Source organism: Plectrocnemia conspersa, unplaced genomic scaffold (assembly GCF_051122295.1).
Source record: "Plectrocnemia conspersa isolate PC_06_02 unplaced genomic scaffold, ASM5112229v1 ptg000013l, whole genome shotgun sequence".
NCBI classification, from domain to species: Eukaryota; Metazoa; Arthropoda; class Insecta; order Trichoptera; family Polycentropodidae; genus Plectrocnemia; species Plectrocnemia conspersa.
Genome location: NW_028277177.1, coordinates 10893591 through 10918317, shown reverse-complemented (window position 1 = coordinate 10918317; position 24727 = coordinate 10893591). Strand labels below are relative to the sequence as shown.

General features: G+C 30.0%; 1 protein-coding gene across 1 annotated transcript in view; it reads left to right on the top strand.

The window, feature by feature from the left end:
* Nucleotides 1-1631: 1631 nt before the first annotated feature.
* LOC148227265 (uncharacterized) overlaps nt 1632-24727 on the top strand; it is a 231942-nt gene continuing 208846 nt past the window's right edge. Inside the window, exon 1 of the mRNA XM_088202883.1 lies at nt 1632-1673. Within this exon, the coding sequence (XP_088059009.1) occupies nt 1649-1673 (25 nt within the window). The 5' untranslated portion in view covers nt 1632-1648. The remainder of the gene's footprint in view (nt 1674-24727) is intronic.

Below are 24727 nucleotides of genomic sequence, written 5' to 3'. Positions count from 1 at the left end.
ATGAAATAGTACAATTATATAAACGCTACCTTTATATAATTTTAATAATTTTCATATGCATATTCTGTTTCTCCTGCAATAAACAATAACTTGTATTCTTACTTTTCAGTTGTGTGTGAATATAAAATCAATCGTGAAATATATATATATATATACAAACAATAGCAATTTTTACAACGAAAAATATAAAAAAGTGTGTTTATTTGATAATAAATAAATAATTCACAAATCTCGTTTCATTTCGGTGTGACTATGTACGTGTACAGAAAATAACAATGGCGGATACCAATTCAATTATCGAAGGGACTGTGAAATTCCGCGATGGAAAAAAGGTAAATATACAAAATTTGATTATTTTTTTCATACCTTACTAATTGTGGTGATACGTAGCTTCGTTGAAGTAATCGATTTTTTTTTTTTAATTTTAACCTTTTAATTTTAACCGCCGCTTAAGTTTCAGGTTACATTCATCTCGTTAATATGAAACTTGATATTTTTCATATGTTCGCTGCTGTTGGCAATGGGGATTATTTGTTATGTTATCGTCATGATCCCCGGGGACGCAGTCACTTAGGTGCTCCCAGCTATTTTTATGACGACGCTAATGTCAGTGATAATACACCTTTTGAGGCAAAGTCTTCCATCTTTGCTAGCCTCTCCCTCGGATATTAATCCGGGTGACTCGCTCGTTTCTCCCTCTTCCTTTTTAAAAGTGTCTTCCTGGTCGTTCCGTAAATGGTCGTGTGGTAAGTCACATGCTCTTAATCTATCAAAGACACTTGCGGGGAGCAAGACGCCTGTCAAAACGTTAGACGAACACTTAAAGCGTATTTTTATCAGTCGTGACACTTTTAAAATTACCCACGATGACGAATAAGAAGAGTGCTTTGTTTTAAATGATTAAATAATAGCTCAATTCAATCGTTTTAATCAATTTAATCACTTACATGAATTGGAGTTGTGTGTCTTATCTCGCTTCCGCGAGTTATAATAGGTTAAATTATTTTGAATTTAATTTTGGGGTGATAGTGAGCTCAGTCAAGATTATTAGGGTAGATAAATTATGAAGAATATACTCATAGTCATTCTAATTATTTTATATATGGCTGATAAATTGGTTCGAATACTTTTGTTAGTAGATGGGGATTTTTATCTTTATATAATAATTATAATTTTGATATTGTCATTAATTTATAAAATATAGTATCTTGAATGTGTGTAAATATTGGTCATAAGTTATAATTTTTTAAATTTTATAATGTTTGTAAATACTTATGTCACAAAAATATTTTTTACATTTATTACATAACCATACAGAAATCTTTGACTATTTAAAATGCTACGTTAAAAATATGTCTCAAAGAAATAGTGGAATTAGTTAACACATTTCTGATTTTATAATTATCTAAATACTATACAAATTTTTTGCAGTGTTTATTATTTATAAAATATTGTTTATAAGTAATGCAAATTTTATTATTTTATGAATATCCTAATTTTTATTTTATTTTAAATATTTTTTACAAAGTAGTATAAGTATCGTATCACTACAATTAAAATATATTTTTAATTATTAATATATTTATTTATTACATATGATATTTAACAAACCAAATTTGTATTTCAGTGGAAATCAAGGTGGTGTGTCATGCGGAAGTTGTCACCTGTTGCAGGTAAATGGCGTATTTTTCTAAAGCAGCTAACTCTAACATGAACAACGTATCGAATTGCCACTGAAATATGCTAAATTAAATCGTCGTCGCATTACTAAGGGGAACTATTTCCAATTTGCAGTCAAATTGCAAATGAAAGTTGAACGTTCGGCTCCTGGAATCCGATTCATTTTACCGCAGACATTTTGTAGTCTGATTAAACATTCCTAGGGAACTAATATCCTATCTGTATACTTAATTCTCATCTTTCTAATCTCAATAATCGTTTCAAGTGTACGCATGCACAGTCTCCGTGTGATCCGACTAATGTTACTGTTATCCGTGTAATCTTCGAGGGGTGCATTCAAACATTATGTCGCAGGAGCATCTGGCACATTTTTCAGTAGCCTAATTAAGACTTAATGACCCCAAAAATGGCACGAGATAAAAATATGCAGTTAAGGGGCACACATTAAAAAAAAGACACGGCAAGGGTTGTAGCATGTGAATCTCATCAGTTTACGTCGCCGCAAAGGCAACCGTAATTTATTTTAAGCACAAATTTGACCTGAAACCTTGACTCTAACGAATTGCACTTGTATATGTGTAACGAAGGTTTAACCCTTTATAGAGTATTTTTAAAATTAATAATGAAATTTGTGATATTATATGAACAAAATAAATCATCATTAATACATGTAATTCAATACAAATTTGAATCTATAGACAATGTTAGGAGTTTTATTTATGTATATAAAGTTCAATAGGTATTAGCACGTATTTTTTTAATGTAATAATTAATGTATGACTTAACATAAAAATCAGATTATTTAGATCAACTTTTGATTGTTGTGATACTTAATTTTCAGCTCTATTATTCACAGTATCATTGTTAAATTAAAATGAGCCCAATTTTAACAAAATGTGCCTTTATTGAGTTCGCCGTTGATATTTACAATAACTAAAATCAGTGCGACGGTTAGGACACATTATGCTGATAATGATAGTCATTTGAAGTGTAATAATAAAATATTTCCTAAGGTAGAAGTATGTTTGCATGAAATATTCGCAAGTAATATGTTCAGTTGCATAAATCATCCAGTGTGTAATCAACGGCGGCGAAAAATGAAACAATGAATCTTGCATTTGCGAGCGGTTGAAAATTTCGCTAGTTTCAACTCCAATTTACACACTAGGTGGTTCAAAGCGCAAATGCTAGCTCTTAATTATTCAATGGGTATCCGTCCCTTTAATATTCATTAAGTATACGCGTCGAAGAAAAGGTTTCGCAACCCCACACGTATGCGGGGTTAGCAAGTAAAAATAATTTACAACCGCCGTGTTGTGATATCGCCGAGAATAATGACGTAATTCGAAATTAATCTTGTTCTGCCCCCTCGCGGATAGAGCTCTATATTCAAATTAACTTATGTTTCGAGTGAATGTTATTAAATTTTCAAGTGGTTTGAGTATATTTCGGTCATTGGACCGTGTCAAAGCGAACGACGAGCTTTCAGGGCAATAAATAATGAATGCCGTGATGTATGCTAATTCCGATCTCCGCCCTACAAGTGCATCTGGTGGCGAAAGTCCATCAACACAGCTATTACTGATTGCAGTTTCTAGAAACATCCGCTAATAAAGGCACCGGAGTGAAAGCTTCATCTTTAATTCATGACATTTATTTAATTAACTAGCAGCGTGTTCGTCGAGAGCTATTACTCTGCACTAAAATAGTATAAATATACGAATAATGGATTGTGTAATTTTTGCTATACAAGCGTATATATTAGTCATTTTATTTTAATAAAAATTATTATCTTTTCATTATTTTTTATTATTTAAATAGGGTTGTATAGTATACAATAAACGCTCAATTCTTACATTTTTTTTATAATTTTTAGTTGAATTTTATTTAATTTTTAAAGCCTTTAATTACAAACTTTTTAAAAAATTAAGTTGGTAGAATATAGGCTTTTACTGAAAATTAAAGTATTGTCTTTAAATTCAATTTTGATTTGCCACTTCATGTTTATGCTTAAATTTAAGTGTACTCTTGTCGTAGTCACCGTTTCTACAGATTAGTATTTTTTGGTATGAATAAAGCATTTTTTTAATAATAAGTATTAAAAATATAGCCTTTTAGGTTAGTGTAAAGAGTAGTGTTATATAATGTGCACTTAATTATCTAGATGCAAATCATTATATTTGTTGATTGTAAATGAAATAATTTTTTTTTTAATTAAATTTTAATTTTTCAAATCAGAATGCGCTTCTGTTATGCTATATGAAACCAACTGTTTTTAAATTTAAGCCTGAAATACTTGTTTTTAAAGACGGAATAGCGTAGTCCGTAGCATCTCAGTAACTCTGAGGTTGCGGGTTTGAGCTCCGGCAGCGGCACTCGAATTTTTATTTATAAAAAATACGCTATTATTGATAAACCTGCCCCAGCTGTAGTGACATCTATTGGTTATAAATTATGTTACACATAATAATTTATAACTATTAATATAGGTGTCACTGATATCCAGACTTTCAGTCTGGTTGTTATTACTTAATTGGTACAGATTTACACCATTGTAACGCATTGGGCTTACGACGAAAGACTCAATAAAAAAAAATAAAAAAAATGTTTTTCTGCCTTTTGTAAAATGTATTGCTTTAGTTTTTTCTAGATGTATTTAAATTTTCTATTTAATAAAATAATTATTCAGGTTTAGTGAGATTTTTGTGATTAAATTGCAATTATGCAAGACCATGAGGTCCATTTATGTATGTTGATTTCTCGGTATTTTTAAAAGTATTTCACTTCTTCGGGGATTCTTTAAGGGTTAAACTTTTACCCTTTGATCTTCGCGTTATTTATTAATGACATAAATATGTCAGTTAAGTTTTTTTTATATGCAGAATATTTAAAGCTGTTTGAATGCATTTAATCTGTTGCAGACTTTTTTTCTTTACATAGTGATTTAGATTCTCAGTAGAGTTCGGCTTTCGTCAACTACGTGTGAAAAAGAGCCATACTGTGACATTTTCTTAATCCCGGTGGGAACATTTTGGTTAAGAATAACATCTAATTTAATTCTCGAAATTACTTTTATAAGGTTCTTTCTATATTGGAACGACTTCTGCGATAAACTTTCCAAGATGCTTATCTTTATTATTAAGAACACATTTCTTAGCTTTTCTCTATCAAATGTAGCGCCCTATGCCACGTATTTTTAGATTTAAAAATAAAATATATGTCAAGTGTCAAGGTACAGATGAATGACCTTTATACCCCATTAGGGCCTCTGAGTAACGTTCCCGGTGCATTTAATGTCCATTCTTGGCTGTTAAAAATCGAAGTGATAGGGTTGTCACAATGAAACAATTATGAATTATATTTTTGCTTTATAAGGAAAATAAAAAGTAAAAAATAAATGTTGTTATAAAGTATCAACTATCAATATAACAATAATTAAATATCGTTGATAACAATAATTATCATGTTTATTATAGTTTAATGGGTCAGGGTCGATCAATTTCATATTACAAACCCAAAAACCGAGAGGCATCCCTACATTTCAATTTTTTTATTCGTTAGATACTAACACAAATCATGTTAGTCCAATTCTACATTAATTATCAATTGTGATTTATACGTTTTATACAAAGGCGCAAATCACTATTAGCAGCCCTGGCAACGTTGAAAAATAAAACATTTATTTTAGCCAATCTTAAAATATTTATTCAAGTGGTTATAATTTTAAATATTTCTTCAGATATGTCACTATTTACCTAAAAAAATCATATTATTTATTAATGTAACTAAGTTTTTTTTGGCGAAAACCACTATGGTGGTTCACGGCAATAGAGGTGCGATCGCTTAGAACCCCTATAGTGGTCCGCGGCAATGTAGTGGTTAAGATACCTTGGTTGTTATTCGTTCTAATATCCTAGCGCCAATTTTTAAGAACGTTGGGATGTGATTCGCTAAGTTCTGAGTGCTGTCGATAATCAAACTATTTTCGAGGATTTCTAGTTTTGCGTTCTAGAATACATTCGGGTATTACGATTTTTATGCCCGTTAGAGCTAGGACATCTGCGCTAACCGACTCTCTGACTGTCGCCATTGGGCTCCTTAATACGCTGGCAATGCATATTGCACTATTAATTGTCATCTACGAGGAGCTGGTCTAGTTCGTATGAATAATTTTTAATATTTTTATAATTTTTGTTTCTTCTTTTTCTTTCTATATATTATTTTTTATTATTTATGCATTTTAATAACACTATATATTGTTTTTACATATTATGGTAATCCGTAAGATCATGCTAGTAATAATTTATTTTAAATAAATAAATTTTTACTCAATATTATTTGGTTTTTTTTTCGCGTGATTATGGCAAAAGTTGTATTTTATAAGGTAATCTAAATTTATTGCTATATAAATTTAGTGTTAAGTTTTACATTGAGTTAAAAAAAAATTCAGTACAGTACACCTATATTATTAAGATATATTACGTTTTCAAATATCTCTCAAAATTTGCAAACAACTCAAATAATGAATCACACCGTGTACTTCAACTCCCGCGGGATTCTGATGTAATTTTTCAACTTTGAATTCGAATGAAATTTTTCTCTCGGGGGCGAAACGCTCACAAATGAAGTGTAGTAAATTTATCAACGACATTAATCACCGGCAACAGGCCGATATCAGTATTATTTATTATGGAAATGCAAACCGAGACGCTGGGGAGCTATATAGGGGATGCTGAGGCTTTGCCCGTCACAAACATTTTTGGATGAACGCTGACTTACGGCCAAACTTTGCAACGAGGGTTCTTTGTGTTTTCGGCTCACTCGTTAGCTCTTATTAATGCGACGTCAAAGTGAATAATCGCGCGTGTACGAAATTAATTTTTAACACTATTAAATAAGATCCTTGTCCAAAACAGCTGCGATTCTATTATTTGCTCCGCCGGTTAGAGAAAATCTGGCGTGGTTGAGGGAGGTTTATGAGAGCGCTTAAGGCGGCCGAGGAGTTGCGAGGAACCGCACTGAAAGGCCAAAGGTATAATAATAATATATTATCCCCGTGTTATTGAATGCTGACATATACGTACAACACTTTAGGCCGCTCACAAAAACCGACGATGGGACCTACAATTTCGAGAATGAAAACGCTCGAGCGTGGTACATAATGCCGGGGGTCGGATGACATACAAATAAAACTTACATATTACTCTGAATGCTATAATATTATATCACGCTCTAAATCTAGTGTGTTGAATTGGTTTAATTAAAACTTTCAATCACAATAATATTTAAATTTAATTATCGACTATTAGACTATTTAGAAATCTAGTATTATAGTAATATGTGTTTTATAACCAGGTTATTTAATTTTATAAATTGGATACAATAATTTCATTGAATTTTTTTATACTTATATACAAAATAAATTTAACCTAATTACAAGGGTGTTTTTAAATTGAATAAATTCCTGTATGAATCCTGCATAAACATTGATTGATTACACTGTATAACATACACTGTGTATAATATATACATACCATGTATTTTATTATAAATTTAGTGTACCAGGTGAGCTTCCGAGAGCACGAATGCAAAGTCGATGACGTATGATGAAAAATATGATGCCGATTCCACACGATTGCTTGTTGGCCGTTAACTTACCATATTTCTCTTAAACGTCATACATTCAATTTGATATTAACAAATTAGTTGTGGCTATATAATTAATCTTATATAAGTACACTTACTGTATGTAATATTTTTAAATTATATTAGTTGCTGATTATCGATTTTGTCGTCAAGTATTATCACTTTATGGGGTGTAAAATAACACTCTTAAGTAACTACGGTAACATCGAGTTAATGATAGTGCAGAAGAAAGAATATCAAACGAGAGAATGCGATGAAAGAAGTTTAGGGTGTAGCAATTAGGTATTTGAATGGATCGTTCGACGTGCCCAGACCTTCCGGTTTCTTCCGAGGGTTATATATGTAATACGTGCTAGGGGTGTATGCAAATCTTAATCACCTATTGGCTTAACAATGGCCACTGTAATACCCCCCAGCTCGTTATGAAGTCGCAATCAAGCAGACACCCCGCGTTCAAAATTATAGGTGTCGTCCTACCGAGCACGTGGACTTGAATGGTGCATCTTAGTTAGTGGTCTTCGGAAACACGGGGGGCGAAATAATTGCAATTCCCCCGAGGGACAAATTCCCCGAAGGACGTGACCAGAATTTAAAAGTTCCGATATGAAGTGATATAGTTCGCCTATATTCGAATATATGTATGTATGTATAGAACGAAGAAAATATAGAAGCGTATTCTTTATTTTTTATCTGATTACATTTTAAAAATGTGTATACTTTTATATTTTCTTGGGAATAAATGGAGTGCTGTTCGTGGTTGTATTTATTTTTACAGAAATTTTGACAGGTTTTATTATTGCGGAAAACATACTAAATAAAATATAATCCTCTTAAGGATTTCCTTTACAAAACTCTCTTAGTGTCATGGTCCTTGGGGAATTTCCCGAGATTTTATGATGTTCTTATACTTGAAATATATATCCTATATATTTATGTAAATTTAATTTATTAAAGTGAGTATTGATTTATAATTTTTATTGTGTACATATTTAATTATATGCTAACATAATATCATATCTAGAATTAATACTCATATATATTGTATTATATATACATTATTTATTTTAATATCTAAAAATACAATAATATGTTTATATTTGCTAAAATAGTACAGATATAATAGTTCAAAAAAATATAAATAAAAAAAAGAACTAGGCTTTTTATATAATTTATTTTATGCTAATACAGTTGTTATATTTAACTTACTTAATTAATTCTTAAATATACTATAAATACTATATTTGTTGAGTAATAATTAGTATAACATTATAAAACAAAAACGAATTACTGCATTGACTATTTAGAAATATAATCAAAATGTTGTATTGTTTTTTTCCATTTATTTTAGTTATTTTTATTCATGTTACTTTTGCACGTGACATGATCCCTACTCCTGTTTCGCCATGCGACCATATCGCTCAGTATATATTTTTATTTAGTAATAATATACCCGTTAGCATCATAAGATTCCCTATCGAGCTCGACGGTTTACCGTTACATTATAATTTAATTAGAATCCACTACTATTTGCCTCTCAGCCATACACCGTGGAGGTGTTACTCTGCTCTTCTAAATATTTATTTACCATTTTATTTTTATTATATAATAATGCTCTTTTCTTGTAATAAATACAAATATTTTATTTCTTTTGTAAACAACAACTTTTGTAGAAACACAGTTAATAATGACTGTAAAAATTATATTTATTTAAAAGATCTTTGTAATTCTGCCTAAAATTAAAAAAACAGATACATAAGTAGCAAAATTATAGAATGAAGTTAGTGGTATTGTAGGTTAATCAAATTTATTAATTTAACAATCCAGGACCGACGCCGATCCCCTATAAATAAAAGTGGGAAGGTGTCGCATGCAACGAAGAAAGAGATAAAGCATGCTAGTTCATGTAACGGTACTTCGTCCGAACAACATGGGAATCTTATGAAGCTACCCGTTACATCCATATCTTTTAGATAAGAACTCTTTGGCAAACATTCAAAGTTTCTCACCAACAAAAGTCAATATTACTAAAAAAATTAATTTCACTACAAAAGGCAAACTACTTTTTGATATTTATTTGATATTTTATATAATTAATATATAAAGACTAGATTTGTCAGACTCAATTAGTTTCACAAAATATTTAAGTGATAAGTTTCGTTGATATAGAGCCCATTCCAATCCTCCTTTTCAATTTTTGTTTTACGTTTTTATGGAGCAATTCATGTGGAGCTTGGCTTCTCACTTTTTTAAATGTTTTGCAAAAACTTGCAGATGCAAAAACTGGTTTTTCTGAGCAATTATCGATACTAAAAACAATTAATTTTGGTAGTAAAAGTTAATGATACAGTAAATTCGTCCTGTTTTCTCCGCTTAGTGGCAGAACATCGATTTTTATAGTCGTGAACAATTTAAAGCACTAAAAAAAAACTTTCAGATGCAATAACTCACTTTTCTTATAAATTGTCGATACTAATAACAACTAATTTTTTTGTTATTGTTCAACTACATTTGCTAATGCATTTTACGACTGTTTTCTAAAATTTCTAAAACCCAGGTGAAGCTCTTATGAATGACACGTATTGGTTTTTAATATATTATGTTGTTGATGTTAAGCCATGTACAGCAAGTAAATTAAATTAAACGTAAACATAGCTCGCATTACTGACAACTCAGTTATAACGACGCATGACAAAAGTAATTTAAAAACTATTTTCACGCCAATATCAATCTGAAAAACTGTCTCAATGACAGATGGCTATTTGGACAGCTTGTCGACCCCACACAGACGCATTACTCGAGCATACTACATTGCCTTAATTGAATTCATAACAGTGCAGCGTCGGGTTCGTCTCGAAGCCGCTATCGGAGTCTGTGTCGGTTTTAATAGAAGTAATGGGCCCGTTCTCGGAACACTTATGCCTATCTCGCACTCCAGCCAACGGTAATGATCAGATGCTCTAGGAAGTGTTGAGATATCAGCTCCTCGCGCTTTTAATCTCGCTTGCTCGCGGGTCTCAGCCACTTCCCCCGGATGAGCTCAACCGTGAAACGTAGATAAGTGATTTGGATTTACCCTCGTTTAAAGCCAACGATATCAAAGCTTTGTATTAATTAATAGCTTTCTGGGCGGATAAGCTCACAAGCGCGAAAGGCGGCGGTATATGGCGACATGTCGTGCTCATCGCTCCGAATTAACATTATTCAAGCAACAATTGACAATCATCTTCATGTCTAAATCTGCTTGGATTAAGTGCATTATGAGCTCACACATCTTTTTGGTATTATGGCGCATATGAAAGGGATATGTTTTCAAGTCATTATAAACACTATATAATGTAATATCATATATAAATAGTAGGTTTTTTTAGTTTTAAACGGATAACCACATTTTGATTTTTTTTATAAAGTAAGGTATATGTAGAAAAGGGATATATTTGAAATAAAGTTTTTAACTTGAGAACTGTGCATTATTTTTAGAGAAAAAAAAAACTCAATATTTAATTATAATTAGTGTTCCTCATTCGTTATTTATTGAATAAACAGAATATTATACTTCGATTTTGCAATTTTTAAACTGGTTTTGGTGCAAAAATACGGTTAAAAAATATATATTTTGAGGGCAAAAAAGTTGAGCGTCCCATATCCACACACTATTGCTAGCTGCGGTACCTCACGATAGTGAAAGACCGACAAATACAATAGTTGACAATAAGTATTGCACATTAATATAATTTATATTATTTTATATTTATTATCTTGGTAACCCCTGTAAAACTCGTTTACATTGTAAGACTACAGTTTTTGTATTTTTAACCATAAAACAATACATCAACGTTTTCCACGTTAAAGTTGTTACAAAATATATTCACGTAAATATTAATGATACCTATTGTTCTCTCATGGTTTCATTGTTTTCGCCAAAAGTTAGGCATAAAATACAATAACGTTATGCTAATAATGTAAAACAATAATGTTTTATTTGTATGGTCTCGATGAAAGGTAACCAATTTTTGAAAGCAACTTCAAAAAAATCTAGATTTTTCACGCAATATGTTTATAAATAATATAAATATTTTGTATACAAATATTTATTTATTACATAATAAGTATATCGTGTATAGGGCTTAACAACTAAATGCTAGCTGCTTTACAGATAAATAACTAAGAAATGCTGTCTAATTAAAGAATATAAATAATATCTATCTTACAATATATTTTTCCTATCGCAAGAAAAACGTCTTCTCGCAAAGGATAAATTTATCAGTGTGTTTGTACGCAAATTGTATCTTAGGATTTTTTAATATCCTTTTTTTAAAGTTTATTCCGTATTTTAATATGAAAATAACGATGAAATATAATGTGTTACAAAGCAGTATTTAAGTGCATAAATAATTAGAAAAAAAAAACAAAAAATTAAATAGATTTTTATAAGATGTCATCTGAGATCACTAATAGTAAAATAATTGTAATTATTTATATTTTATTTGATCGCAAAGATATTGATTGGGCTTAAACAATTTTGTACTTACATTGCTATTTTCAAATATTATTTTACAATAATTATTTGTATAATAGTAAAGTAAGTCCCTTTTGCCTTTTCACGATTTTATGAAAATTCTACATTTTTTAGCGTAAAAATAATATAAAAAAACTTGACACGATGAGATAGGAGAAGAGTTACTTACGACACGTTTTCTTCTAAAAATTTTCACGTAGGATATTTGATAAGCTCATTAACGCATAACGCAGCGACTGGTCTGGCAATTTAAACTGTGCCTTAGTTTAATTTTAAAAGCAGGTGCAGAGGAATTCCTGTGTGTAACAATGCGTTCGTGGAAAATAAAACGAAACGGCTGACAGGGTGTGGTATAAAATGCGGCCCGTGTTGCTTGGAGTCAAATCCTTGTTATTTATGGGCCTACACCCCACAAGACATCTGAATAAGCGCCATAATAAAAATTATGTACATTGTTGTCGTCCCATAACACCTATTGTGTACTATGGTATATTAAAACTTTCTAAGCTGAAAAAAAACACATTTAAAATAATTTTAATACAGTAAAAGTATTATAAATTACTTAAAATATATTTTGTTGTATTAATTATTAGTGCAAGTTATTATTGTAAGCAACTAGTTTTTACCACTAGAACATTTAACAATTACATACACTTCTCTATAAGGGTTTTAAGTTTAGATTTTATGCTACTTACTGTAATCAGTAATGGAATGCAAATTTATATTTTTATTACATTTTGGTATATAACTGCATATATAATATATATATATCGATTCAAAATGAAACTATGGTTAAAAAATAGCAAAATAAAAAAAAAGTATATTTTCAATTTATTCTGTATGTGCCAGCTACAGAAAAGCAGGTGCTTGTTTATCTTTTTATTTCGTTCAAACACTTTCTAAACAATAATATTGTATGATTTTGCCTTTACATGCCTAGTTGTTTTTTTAGATGTGTTCAGCGCGTTGTTAATAAAATTAATTAAAAGTACGCGTATTTCGTGCGATTTACAAGATCCTAGGACTTCTTCGAAATTGACACAAGTTCTTCCGGAGCAGTATCCGTTTAATCCCAAAGCATAGCTAACGCCAAAATCGTCTATATAGAGACGCTCTAGGAATTCCCATTCACCTGTTTTCCCCTTGCGAGAGAGCGTTTGAAATACGAGGAGCTGCAACAATCGACACGGTGTGCAAAAGTACAAGGAAAATCCTCAACGTAGATGTGGCCCGACGAGAGCTTTCGTTGCATCAGATCGGCGTCCTTTGTGATATTCGAAACGCGAATTGAATTTTAATATACTGAAACAAAAATTCTAGACTAAATTAAAGGCTATATCGTGGGTGTTTGAAAAGAATTAAAAAGCTCCATTTTGCATATGATTTTATGATTGTAAATATAATGGATAAGAAAAATTACACTTATTTTTTATAGTGATCCTTTAGTTTTATATTTAATTAAATATATTAATTAATACACGTAAACCTTTTATATTTTATTTATTATATACTAGTCTTAAAAGTCAGAAAATATTTCATTTTAAATATTTAATTCGAATCCTAGTGAATTCATGACTTCAAAATATCCGAAAATAAAAACTGATGTACTGCTTGATTGCCAAAGCCAGACTTTAAGTATATTTGTAAATAAATAAAATTTAAAGCTCTTCTCACAAACAAGCATTTATATCTTCAGATCAGAATTCAATTCGTAAAGCGCTATATCTGGTCAGTGCTACTATATGGATTCGAGACTTTAAAAATGATTAAAATCAATAGACTGAAAGCATTTGAAAATGTGGCTTTATAAGCAAATGCTAATAGTTCCATGGACTAAGAGTCAAATTACCGATTTTTTTATAATATGACGCGATAGATAATTTCTTATAATCGTTAATTTATTAACGTCTGAAAAGTGGTCATTGACGTCTGAAATTGGATATGACACCAGAAGTAGACGATTATGGTTATTTATGACAATTAAAAAAATGTTATAGATATTTTTTTGGAATAAATAAAATTCTTAGCTTCTTATTGGTCCTCATTGTATAATGTACTTTAATTAACTCGTTAAAAAATAATTTCATTAAATTTATGCGCGCGTGTATACATTAATGTGTTAAACCAACAAACACAAACAATTATAACTGTTTAAAAGTTTCAAACGCGAGTTCCGCACTAACTTCATTTGCGCCTAAAAAGTTCTACCCCACTTGTAATTAATTAAAGTTTAATTTGATATTTCCACCTCCGTTGCCCTTTATACATACATCCTCAAAGAAAATCAACGCGAGTTCTATCGCGCTAGTTTCAACTAAAATAATAATAAAAATTATGTTGAAAATAATATATATACAAACAATATACGTTTTGCACAGCTGCCGGAGCTTTCGAGCTTCCCTGGCCTACTTTTCAGCGCAGTTGATGATAATACACGAACGAAAATTCTAGAGCTTTGCAAATAATTGGCGAAAACCCGCCGCGGAGATTTCATATCAACTACTGCCGGTGCGCGCGCTTACTTCAGAACCAAACAAAGTTTATATACATTCCGCGAAAGGCTTGTGAATTTCTCCCAGATGAGAGGGTTTCGCGACATTTCCCGTTGGCAAACGACGAAGGAAAGTTTTTCCAGCCACGCGCGCCACCATAATAATTTTCTTTGGCGGTTTATTATTGAATAAACATGGTCCATAATGTGCCTTTAATATTTTTGGTGAGATTCTCATGATCCAAAATACGACAGATTATTTTAATTTTGTACTAATAATTTATATAAAATGTTTTTCTAATATTTTGAAAATTAATAATATAACACATTTTTGTTAAAGAACAATCTATCAATAGTAGTTAACAACAATCAATCAATAGTAGTTAAACGTATTAAAAAAAAATTGTAGATATACAGTAGAACCTTTGATTGCAAGTAACTTGATTTACAAGTGTTTTGCCATACGAGCAAATATTTTAGTCAATTTTAGCAATATAAACAGTGCGTATTGTGTCACTTTCTCCCCAACTGGGCCGACGATTCTTCTCAACAATCGATGATTCTTCTTGTAGTGAAGGCAAACCTTTTAAAAAATATTTTGATACTTAAAGTCTTGTTGGTTGTGGATAATGCTCCTGCTTACTCTCTAGCTCTTGAGGACGCCTTACTAAAATAATTAGAGGTCATTAAGGTCAAATTTATTTTTCCCAATGCCACTTTATTGCTCCAGCAGTTAATTTCGAATTTCCAAAAGCTTTACACCAAATCACTATTTCAGCGGTGCTTCGAAGTGCCGAAGAAACAAATCTTACCCTGAGAGACTTTTGGGTGAAATTGAGAATTCACATTTCTTTCGGAGAAAATCGTGGCCTAATTTCTGATGACCGGGAGCCGGCAATTATCAATGTCTTTAATATTTCTAGTAAAGCATTCTAAATAAAATAAAATAAATCAGTGAACCTATTAACAGTATGAACACTTTTCAATTTTTTTATTATTGTTTTATAAAGACTTTGTGAGATATCATATTATATGAATCATATATAGTGGTATTAAAGCGATTTTATTTAGTTATTTTTACCAAAAAGCATTGAATAACATCTAAGACCATCGATATTGTATAATTACACACAAATGTATTGACCTAATATATATAAAATATTCATTGGTCTTATAATATCACGATTATATATTTAGAGGTATATTATACAATGTACCGATTTGAATGGAATTCGAACTATGCCAGCCGCGGTTTGAAGCAAATTTCGAGCAACAACGATCTTCGAATAATTGAAACGATGAACTGATATCGTGTTGTAATGTTTGTTGTCGTGTAAACCGAAAGTGTGTTAATTTACTAGGCAGACCACGTTCAATCGTTCATGGGTGTGTTTCCCTTTAAGAATTTATTGTTTTAGCTTAGTGCTCGAGCGAGCTAGGGTCGGCCATCAGGGTGGCTGTCAGTTTGATCATCCTATTACGGCAGGATTTGTGAGATAATATCCTTCACTTTTGGGATCCCATATGGATTACGACGTAAAAGCGCGCCGGCGTGTACGGGTCTACGTTTAATCCGGACAGTTTGGGATTATTTCGTCAGCTTGCGTGCCAAAGTTTCGGACCCCAGGACCCCGTCTGCGATGCGTTTCGTCCTAATTGAACACTATTTACATTTCTTACTCCCAATTTATACATATACTGGCTGTACCCGGCATAACGTACGACCTTATAACAGATATTAAAGGTTAATAACATAATTTTTCATCCCTTAATTACAACTGTAGTTTAGGCGATTTTTCAAGTGCTCTTCTAAACATTATTTATTATATGAACAATAGTTGTATGTTCAGTACAACAAAAAGAAAATACTAATATTTATACAGAAAATAAAATTTGAGACTTATTCTTCAAAAAATGATTGTAAACACTTTTATTTATATAAAATTACAGCTGTACTTAATTTTTGTCATACGGAGCTACTCTTAAATAATCTATGCATATGATTTATTAGTTATATGTTATAACTTTGCACAACAGTAAAAATATAACAATATTTTTTTTGTCCAAATAGAATATTACACCTGTTTTTCTTTTATTATTTTATTATACAATCAATATATGATCTTTTAAATATAGATGTTTATCTATAAATATAGTATTTCTAAATATTTTCTAATTTTAATTAAATTAATAATAATACATGTTTTTACTTATACATATGCTCCTTTTACCACTTTTGATAATCAGTTTTACTTTCTCTAAATGTTTTATTTGTTATTATACTAGCATCAGCTATTCTGTTTTTTAATTAAATGATAACATTGACCATGACAACAAATTATAAAAAACTTTATTTAAATTAAATATTTTATTCGGTATACGAGTCGTTAAAAATCCCATAAGAAATATGTATATTTTTTAAAGTCAAAAATTCACAATAAGCTTGAAACGTATAATTTTCAGCTTATTTTATATATTTTGTGAAAAATAGCATCGATTTCGTTTTCCCGTAAACATAGCACCGTTTGAGTGTAACGTGTCAAAGATGCGAAAATTAGAAGAGAAACTTTGCGTCTTTGTTTAACTTCTGCATCTGCATACAAAACCAAACGGAAGCGAACACAATAGCAGACAACAGATTACTGGAGAAGTTTATGTTTTCATTTTGAGTCGTTCGTCTGAAATAATCCCTTTTTGGAATAATAAAAGATAATACCCCCGCCGAACGCTTCCTTGAACCTTTTCGTAATTATACTTCTTCGTTTTATGTGTGTGTGTATGCATGTACGCTTTGTCTAGTACAGAATTTCAGAGACGGCACTAAAAATTAATCCGTTCTCCAGATTTTCAGAATGGTTTACATCTTCGTAGAAAACTTGTTCTTAAATAATTCTAAGACTAAATTTTATACAATAGTATAAGAAATATTTCATTTAATCAATTAGATAAATTCTCATAAGATAATAAGGGGCATAAAAATATTTTTAATATAGATGTGAAATATTATAAAATACAATTAATAAAAATTACTTAATATATCTAAAATTTTAGTAAATATTTTTAAATAAAATGAGTAAATATATATGTGTATACTTGACTTTTTATGTACCATTTTAACTAAACGTTGAAAATGATTTTTTCTATGAGAGCCAAATATATATTATTTAAAATACATAATTAATCGGATTTAGTAACTGAAACATAATATAGAGCCAATAAAAAATATGTAATTATGTTTTCTCAAATTTGTGAGAAAATCACGTAAAACAATATTTTAAAAACAATTTTCAACTGATTTTTCTTGTAAAAATATCTTTTGCTATTTTGAATAAAACGCACATTTTTGCCACCTACAATCTTACAAAGGAAGATTTCCAATTAATTAATAAATTTTACTAAGCCATTTTCTGTTTATAAGAAACTCATAATGATCAGTTGTGATAAAAATTTTCAAATATTCGTTATTTTAAACTATTTGAATATCTGTGAAAAATTTAAAAATATGGTTTGAATAATGAATATAATTTTACCATAATAAATACAAAAATCAATATTAATTAATACAGGTAAATTATAATTTTATTATAATAAATTACGTTAGACAGACTTAAAATTAAACAATATAGTACTTATTTACTTTAATTGCTTAGAAATCAATAGCTTTTCAATAATAATTTTATATTATATAATAATTCTTTATTCTGAAATTTCCGCAGTAAAGTATTTTTTTTATAAAGTATTTTTTATTATTATTTCTCATGGTTATGGTTGTTATAAGTAACATACAGATAATAAAAACAATATCTTAAAATAAATAAAAGCTACAATTGCACTGTAAACAATGTAGCAATACTGCCTGCATTTTTGATATGGTAAATTTTTTGAGTTTAGAAATTAAAAAATCAAAAATATTCCACTACAAATATGATCAAATACCTTTCAAATAATTAAAAAATATTTGATTAACGAACAGATGAGAGACTTACAAATATATTCAGATTGGAGTCTATAGTTTGATCCAATTTTATCAAAAATTATGATTTTATTTACTGAAATATTTATGTTGTTCTCCTTAATTAAATACATATATATATTTTATAATATTATAAATAATTTATTAGACACTTGGATCATTATGTTACATTTTTACATTTTATGTAAAAATCCAACACATATTTTTTACCATTTATTTTTTAAACATTATATGTAAATTCATTTAGTACTTATTATTAATGGTTTTAATATTACTTCTTAAATTAAATTTTTATAAATTATTCCGAAATTAATTAATTTTAATAGTTTTGTAGTGTCTATCATTTTATTTCTACATTATGCTAAGCAAAGCTAGTAAAATAAGCTTACTTGAAATCGCCTTGTAAAATAAAAAAATAAGCAAGATCTCATCCAAAATGAATTGGAAGAATACCAAGCGTTGGCGGACTTTTTCTCGTTGAAAGCAAATAATATATAATTATATATTAATTACTTTCTAGTAGACGCAATCTTGATACTATTTTTATTCTGTATTATATTTTGTATTTTACTTTTTTAATATTTAATAAATAATTTCATGCATAATATAATACATATCCTTATATAAACTTTTTCTGTTTTCTAAGTGTACAAAAAAAGGTTACCTACAAATTTATTTACAATAGCGATGTATCGTCACATTTGCGTCATTTGCGGGCAAAGGGCCGAATTAGACAATAATTCCGTTTCCGTGGTAGCATGGCTGGGCGTTATCGTTACACGGACGACTTGTGGAACGGTAACGACGCAGGAACAATAGCCTCGCCGTTATTATTTATTTGCCACATTACAACACCAGACAGCGCCGGTGTTATTGTGCGCCGCGACCGGGCTTTAATATTCGAAAGGGCCGCCCCCGAGGGCTAATGTTTATTAAAGTGCGCCCCTGTGCAAGTCGAGATGTGCAACAGTAATAAACGGGTTCGGATACCGAGCGCTGTGAAATATTCAACGGGCGATGGTAAACGGTCCTTGTCGGTTTTTACATGAATCACACGAAAACGTAAATTTAATTTGTCCTTAAAAAAGCTAAATTTGTTTTGCTCTATTAGAGATAGTTTATTCCACCACAAGATACAGTTTGTTCCTATCTATTAAAAGAGGAAAGCTTATGATTATAGGACATTTTTTTTATTGAAAAGATAAACTAGATTTTTTTCTATAAATGTTTACTTAACTTCTGCTATATTTACAACTTGGTTTTGAAAATGTCTCATAAATAATTTAAAAATGAATAGCAAAACAATAATCTAATCATCAGTCATTAGTTTATGGTCTTAGTAGTGCTTACATACAAATGTTTTCAACCAAAATAGTATTGTTTGTAATTCTAATTTGATTTAATGAAAAGGTTTATTTGATCAATATGTAATAAGACGATTTAAATTTTCTAAATGAAATTTCTCAATTAGACCTGCAGATATTTATTGTATGGTTATTCTAAATAACGCTATAAGATCCTCCAAACATTCTTAGAAAGCTGCTGAAATTATTTAACGGCTAATTAAAACGCGATAAATTTGCAGTCCAGCGTTCTTAATCCAAAACGTTGCTGTTTCGTTCCTATACAGTCTACAAATATCGTATTACTTTAAGCACAGTTTTGTAATAATTTCATTTTCATTAAATCTTTACAATTTCCGGCATTTTCGCTTTCTTTTAATCGTTCCCTTTGGAATATCATAAACTTCAGCTGCAATTAAATAACTCATTTCTTTGTTTTTCTCAGCATTTACAGCAGGTAACAAATAGAGTCTCCAATTACTCGAACCATCAACTACTCGAGTATCGAATATTAAAATTTTAAAATACTCGAGTACTCGAGTACTTTCGAGTATTTACCAAATGTACCAAAATAGCTATTATTCAAATTCGTGCACATATAAATAAATAAATAAAATACTTAGTATGTTAATTTTTACAATTATTTTAATACGACGAACATACTTTTTAAAAACAATAATGCAAAAAGTGTCTCGAATTTAATATTACTGCTAACCTTTGGTTTTATTATTCCCGTTATGGAAAAAACCCTTTCCGTTGCTGTTGATGTTGGTCTTATTGTCATTAACGCGTTGGATAAGGCTTCTAATTTATATCTGTTCGCTTTTTATAGATATAATTTTTTTTAACTCTATTTTTATGTTCTCTTCTTTCATTCCCTTCTCTGCTTTTCTTTTATTTCCTTCGACTATTGACAAAATAGCATTTTGTAATTCTTCTTGAATAGATTTTTTTTCTTAACAATATACAATATTCTACTACTTCTGATTAATGCGAAGAATTTAAATCTATATCCTTCGAAGATGTATTTGGGTGAATCCCTTTCACTCTAGAGCTAAACGGTTCGCAAAGAACTGACTTTACTTTAAATGCCTTTAAAACACACAATTGTTTTGATTTATATTTTAAGCTGAGGGATCAGTATAAAAATTTACAACACTTTACGCTACAACTGCATAGTCATAAAACCTAAAAAAAATTTTTGTTGATATTTCTTATTGTTCATTGCCATAAATTAGATAAGTCGGGACTGTCGAACAGAAAACACAAAAGAAATTTCTCCGTCGTACCCACTAACATAGCCGACGACCGGAACTATGCAACTATGGAACTATGAAAAAATTATACCTGATAGTAACCGCTCTAACTCGGGACTTCGGGCATAAACGCCAAATAAAAGCAAGACGTTAACCTTTACCGGACCGAGTTAAAGTTATTTTTGTTTCTGAAATATTTCAAATTTTTTTAATTTCGAGTATTAATCGAGTAATTTTCAAAATACTCGATTATCAAGTACTTGAAAAATAGACAAGTATACTCGAGTATCGAGTACTCGATTACTCGAATTGGAGACTCTAGTAACAAAGCATATTTATTTCATGCTTCTCTTTGAGAAACTGTAGCCGTAAAAATATATTATATATTGCTATTATTTATAAAGTGGAAATGGGAAATAAATGTACCTAATAACATATTCAGATTTTTTAAATTACACTGAAAATTTGATCCTATTATTTAATATTTCATATAAAGTACACGCGACAACGCATAATGGAAACCACCTAAAAATAGAAATATAAATGTAATAGAAAATGTAAATTTGTATTGAAACTGGAACATGAACCAATATCCAAGCTTTTCAATCATCGTATTGTAACATATATTTACTTTTAATAAAAAAATATTTTTTTTAAAAGCAACTACAAATGGTAAAATCACTAATTTTACAAGATTTAAAACATTTTTTTAAGACTTTATCATTGAAATGTGTATTATTTTATTTTTTATTACATGATATTGTCTCTTATATATGGATATGTACATGATTCTTATATATTATAAAGTAAACTAATAACATTTTAAAGCTATTTAAGTTTATATACTTAACTTTATTAAATAAGATGTTTTATTCTTTATTAAATAACAATTTCATCTGTAAAATGGCAAATAAAAATGGTGTATTATTTATTTTGTTACATAAATTTAACTTATTTATTTAATATTAATATTCTACGTAAATGCGATTGAAAATTTTGTCGTTGCAGTATAAACATCGAATTATAAATTATTATCGCGCGAACGCGTGGGAAAATTTAACAGATGTTCTTTGCGAAAAATAATAACGACTTATAAAAACGTTTTACAGCTGAAGCGTCCGTTACATAAAACGTTTTATGTAAGTGGATTTTTTTTATAAGAAATTATTACATTATTTGGCTGCGTTTATTTTCAGCCGCAGAAATACCGTAACGCAAATAAATTACTTCCATGTCGCTGTTATGCTAAACGTAATCTAAATTATGTGTTTATTTATTAAATTACAGAAAACAGCTATTCGTTTACTGGTATAATTTAATTAATAATTTATAATTGAATCACTCGGCAAGCGCTAGTAGACCAACAACACGGGGTCAATCTACGTCGTTCCACAATGTGGTTCGATTGTGGTTACAAAACCCTTAGATTTAAAAATCCATGTTGATGTAGTCTATACCGACTTTCAAAAAGCATTCATCAAAGATTGTCATAAGCTTGTTTTTGTGTTTTTTTCGAGCCCTCAATATTAAGATATGGCAATCGTCTCTCCGATAAATATTTTGCTCATTTTAAAGTTCAGAGATCTGGATCCACTGTTATTTTTACTCTTTATTAATGACATACATACCGCAATTAATAACTCGGAAAACTTACATCGCTAAAATCTTCGATACTGCATCGAGAATGCTCGGTTTTGTCATGCGGAGCGCGTGTTACTATAATATTTTTTGCCTATTCGCGATCCGTACAACACGCTAATTTGTAGCGCCTTTGAATATAGTTAAATTGTCTTGAATTCGAGTAAAACAAAATACTCCTTAATGTTGAAGATGATTCAAATAAAATATTTGAGATATTTCTACATAGGAAGTACGGGTCGTATATGTATTTGTATCCTTGTCCCTTTTTGCTAGGATCGTTAAGGTACAATTCATTGCATCATCGCCGAAGCATCTACTTAACAAAGCGCTTTTTGTGTCAATAACTCGTCAATAGAATGCCTTAGAAAGCCGCGATCGCGTTCCTTGTTCTTGTCTGTTGCGCCCAGTACGCCAGCCCCTGAGAACACTCCGCTTGCCAAACATAGTGATGTTTTCAGCGATCGCTTTGAAAAACTCTTAACGTTGCATTTTAACATCCCGTTGTGAATATTAAAAAAACAGTTTAAATTTGAATCACTAAAATAGAACATTTAAATGTCAATTTGTTTCAAATGAGCTAGCCCGAGCGAATAGGTTAAAATTGAAAGCTGTCCAATCGTTTTTGCACTTTAATTAAACGGCTTGATTTAAACGAAACTACATTTTTTTGCCACGAATGGTGGTTTCGTATTAAAAATCAAACATCTATTTAACTATGTATGCATTTATATGATGATAATTGCTTTGGCAAAATGTATTACATTTGTATATTATTGACTATAATATTTTTAATTTCGTTTATTAAATATTAATTTTAGTATCAACTGCACCTTTCTTTGTATTTACAACTGACTTTTATATCATGGCATTGTCATGTCTTCGATATGAATTTGTGTAAAGATTGGCAAAAGATTATTTAGTGCAATTGAATTTATGCTGTACGATATATTTTAAAACTATTTTTTGTATCAACTTATTGTAAATTGCCTCGACGAAAATATATGTTTGCCATAATTTTAATATATTATATAGATAGCTTTATGTACATATAAATAGCTTTATTGTACACTTTACAAATTGCGTCAATCAATCGCTTATGAAGATCTGAATAAAACCAAAGCAATTATAATGCCTAACAATTTGTTATAATAAATTTCAATTACTTATTATGAATCATTTATTTTAATTGTTCAGAGACAGCAACGGCGCTTTTGGTTTTGATATAATGCTTCATATTAAAGTTACTTGTTTTGGACCACCCACTAAACCCAGAACCCCCATTGTTTTTAATTCGTCCTTATTAATCGACACATTCACTTTTGACAGATCCTTATACGTTCACTTTTATTTCCAGTTATATTTTTTTATATCGAATAATATATTTGCAAGCTTGTTATAATTTTCGTAAAAACTATGTGAACTTATGCAGACTTTTAAACAGAGAATTAACATGCGAGTTTTAAATAACGTGTAAAATTGTTCATTCACCAAAGTGTGGCTTGACGGTAAACCACAGCGTCGAATTCAGTGTTATATGAATTATATTCATGCGTTATTGCGTCCTTTATTATTATATTTCGACAATCAGTAAATAGTGGACTAGAATTCAAAAATATATATTACGATGTGATAAATATTTCAACAACAGATTTCGACGCAGTGGTGTAGCCCGCATTGAGCACATATGTGTACTCAAATGACCACCCCCATCACCCCTTTTGCTGCGTTTCCTGAAATTACACGCACGACACTTCACTCGCACCCTCCGAGTACTATATTGACGTTTCAGATACTTGCTGCATAATATTAAGCACTTGTAAACTAAGCTTTAACTTCAACATATAATGATGCATATTACATTCTTAAGAAATGTTTATTTATCTCAGCAATTATTTACATTTAAAATATATATATGTAAATTTATTTTGTGAATTAAATTATTTTTACGGCAAATGCTTCTATTTTTCTAATCGATCTTTTTAATTTAATTTTCAGTTTAAAGTTATTATTGTTTTTAGTGAGTTCGTATGATAAAGAAAAAGCGTCAGCTAACATCTCTAACTTGCCCTGATATCAGACTATTGTGGAGAAGTCTTAATGAAAGGGTGGCTCGTTAAAGACAAAATCTTACTAAAATTAGCTCGCATTAAAGATCCGATAAGCTAAAGGCAAAGTCTCGGT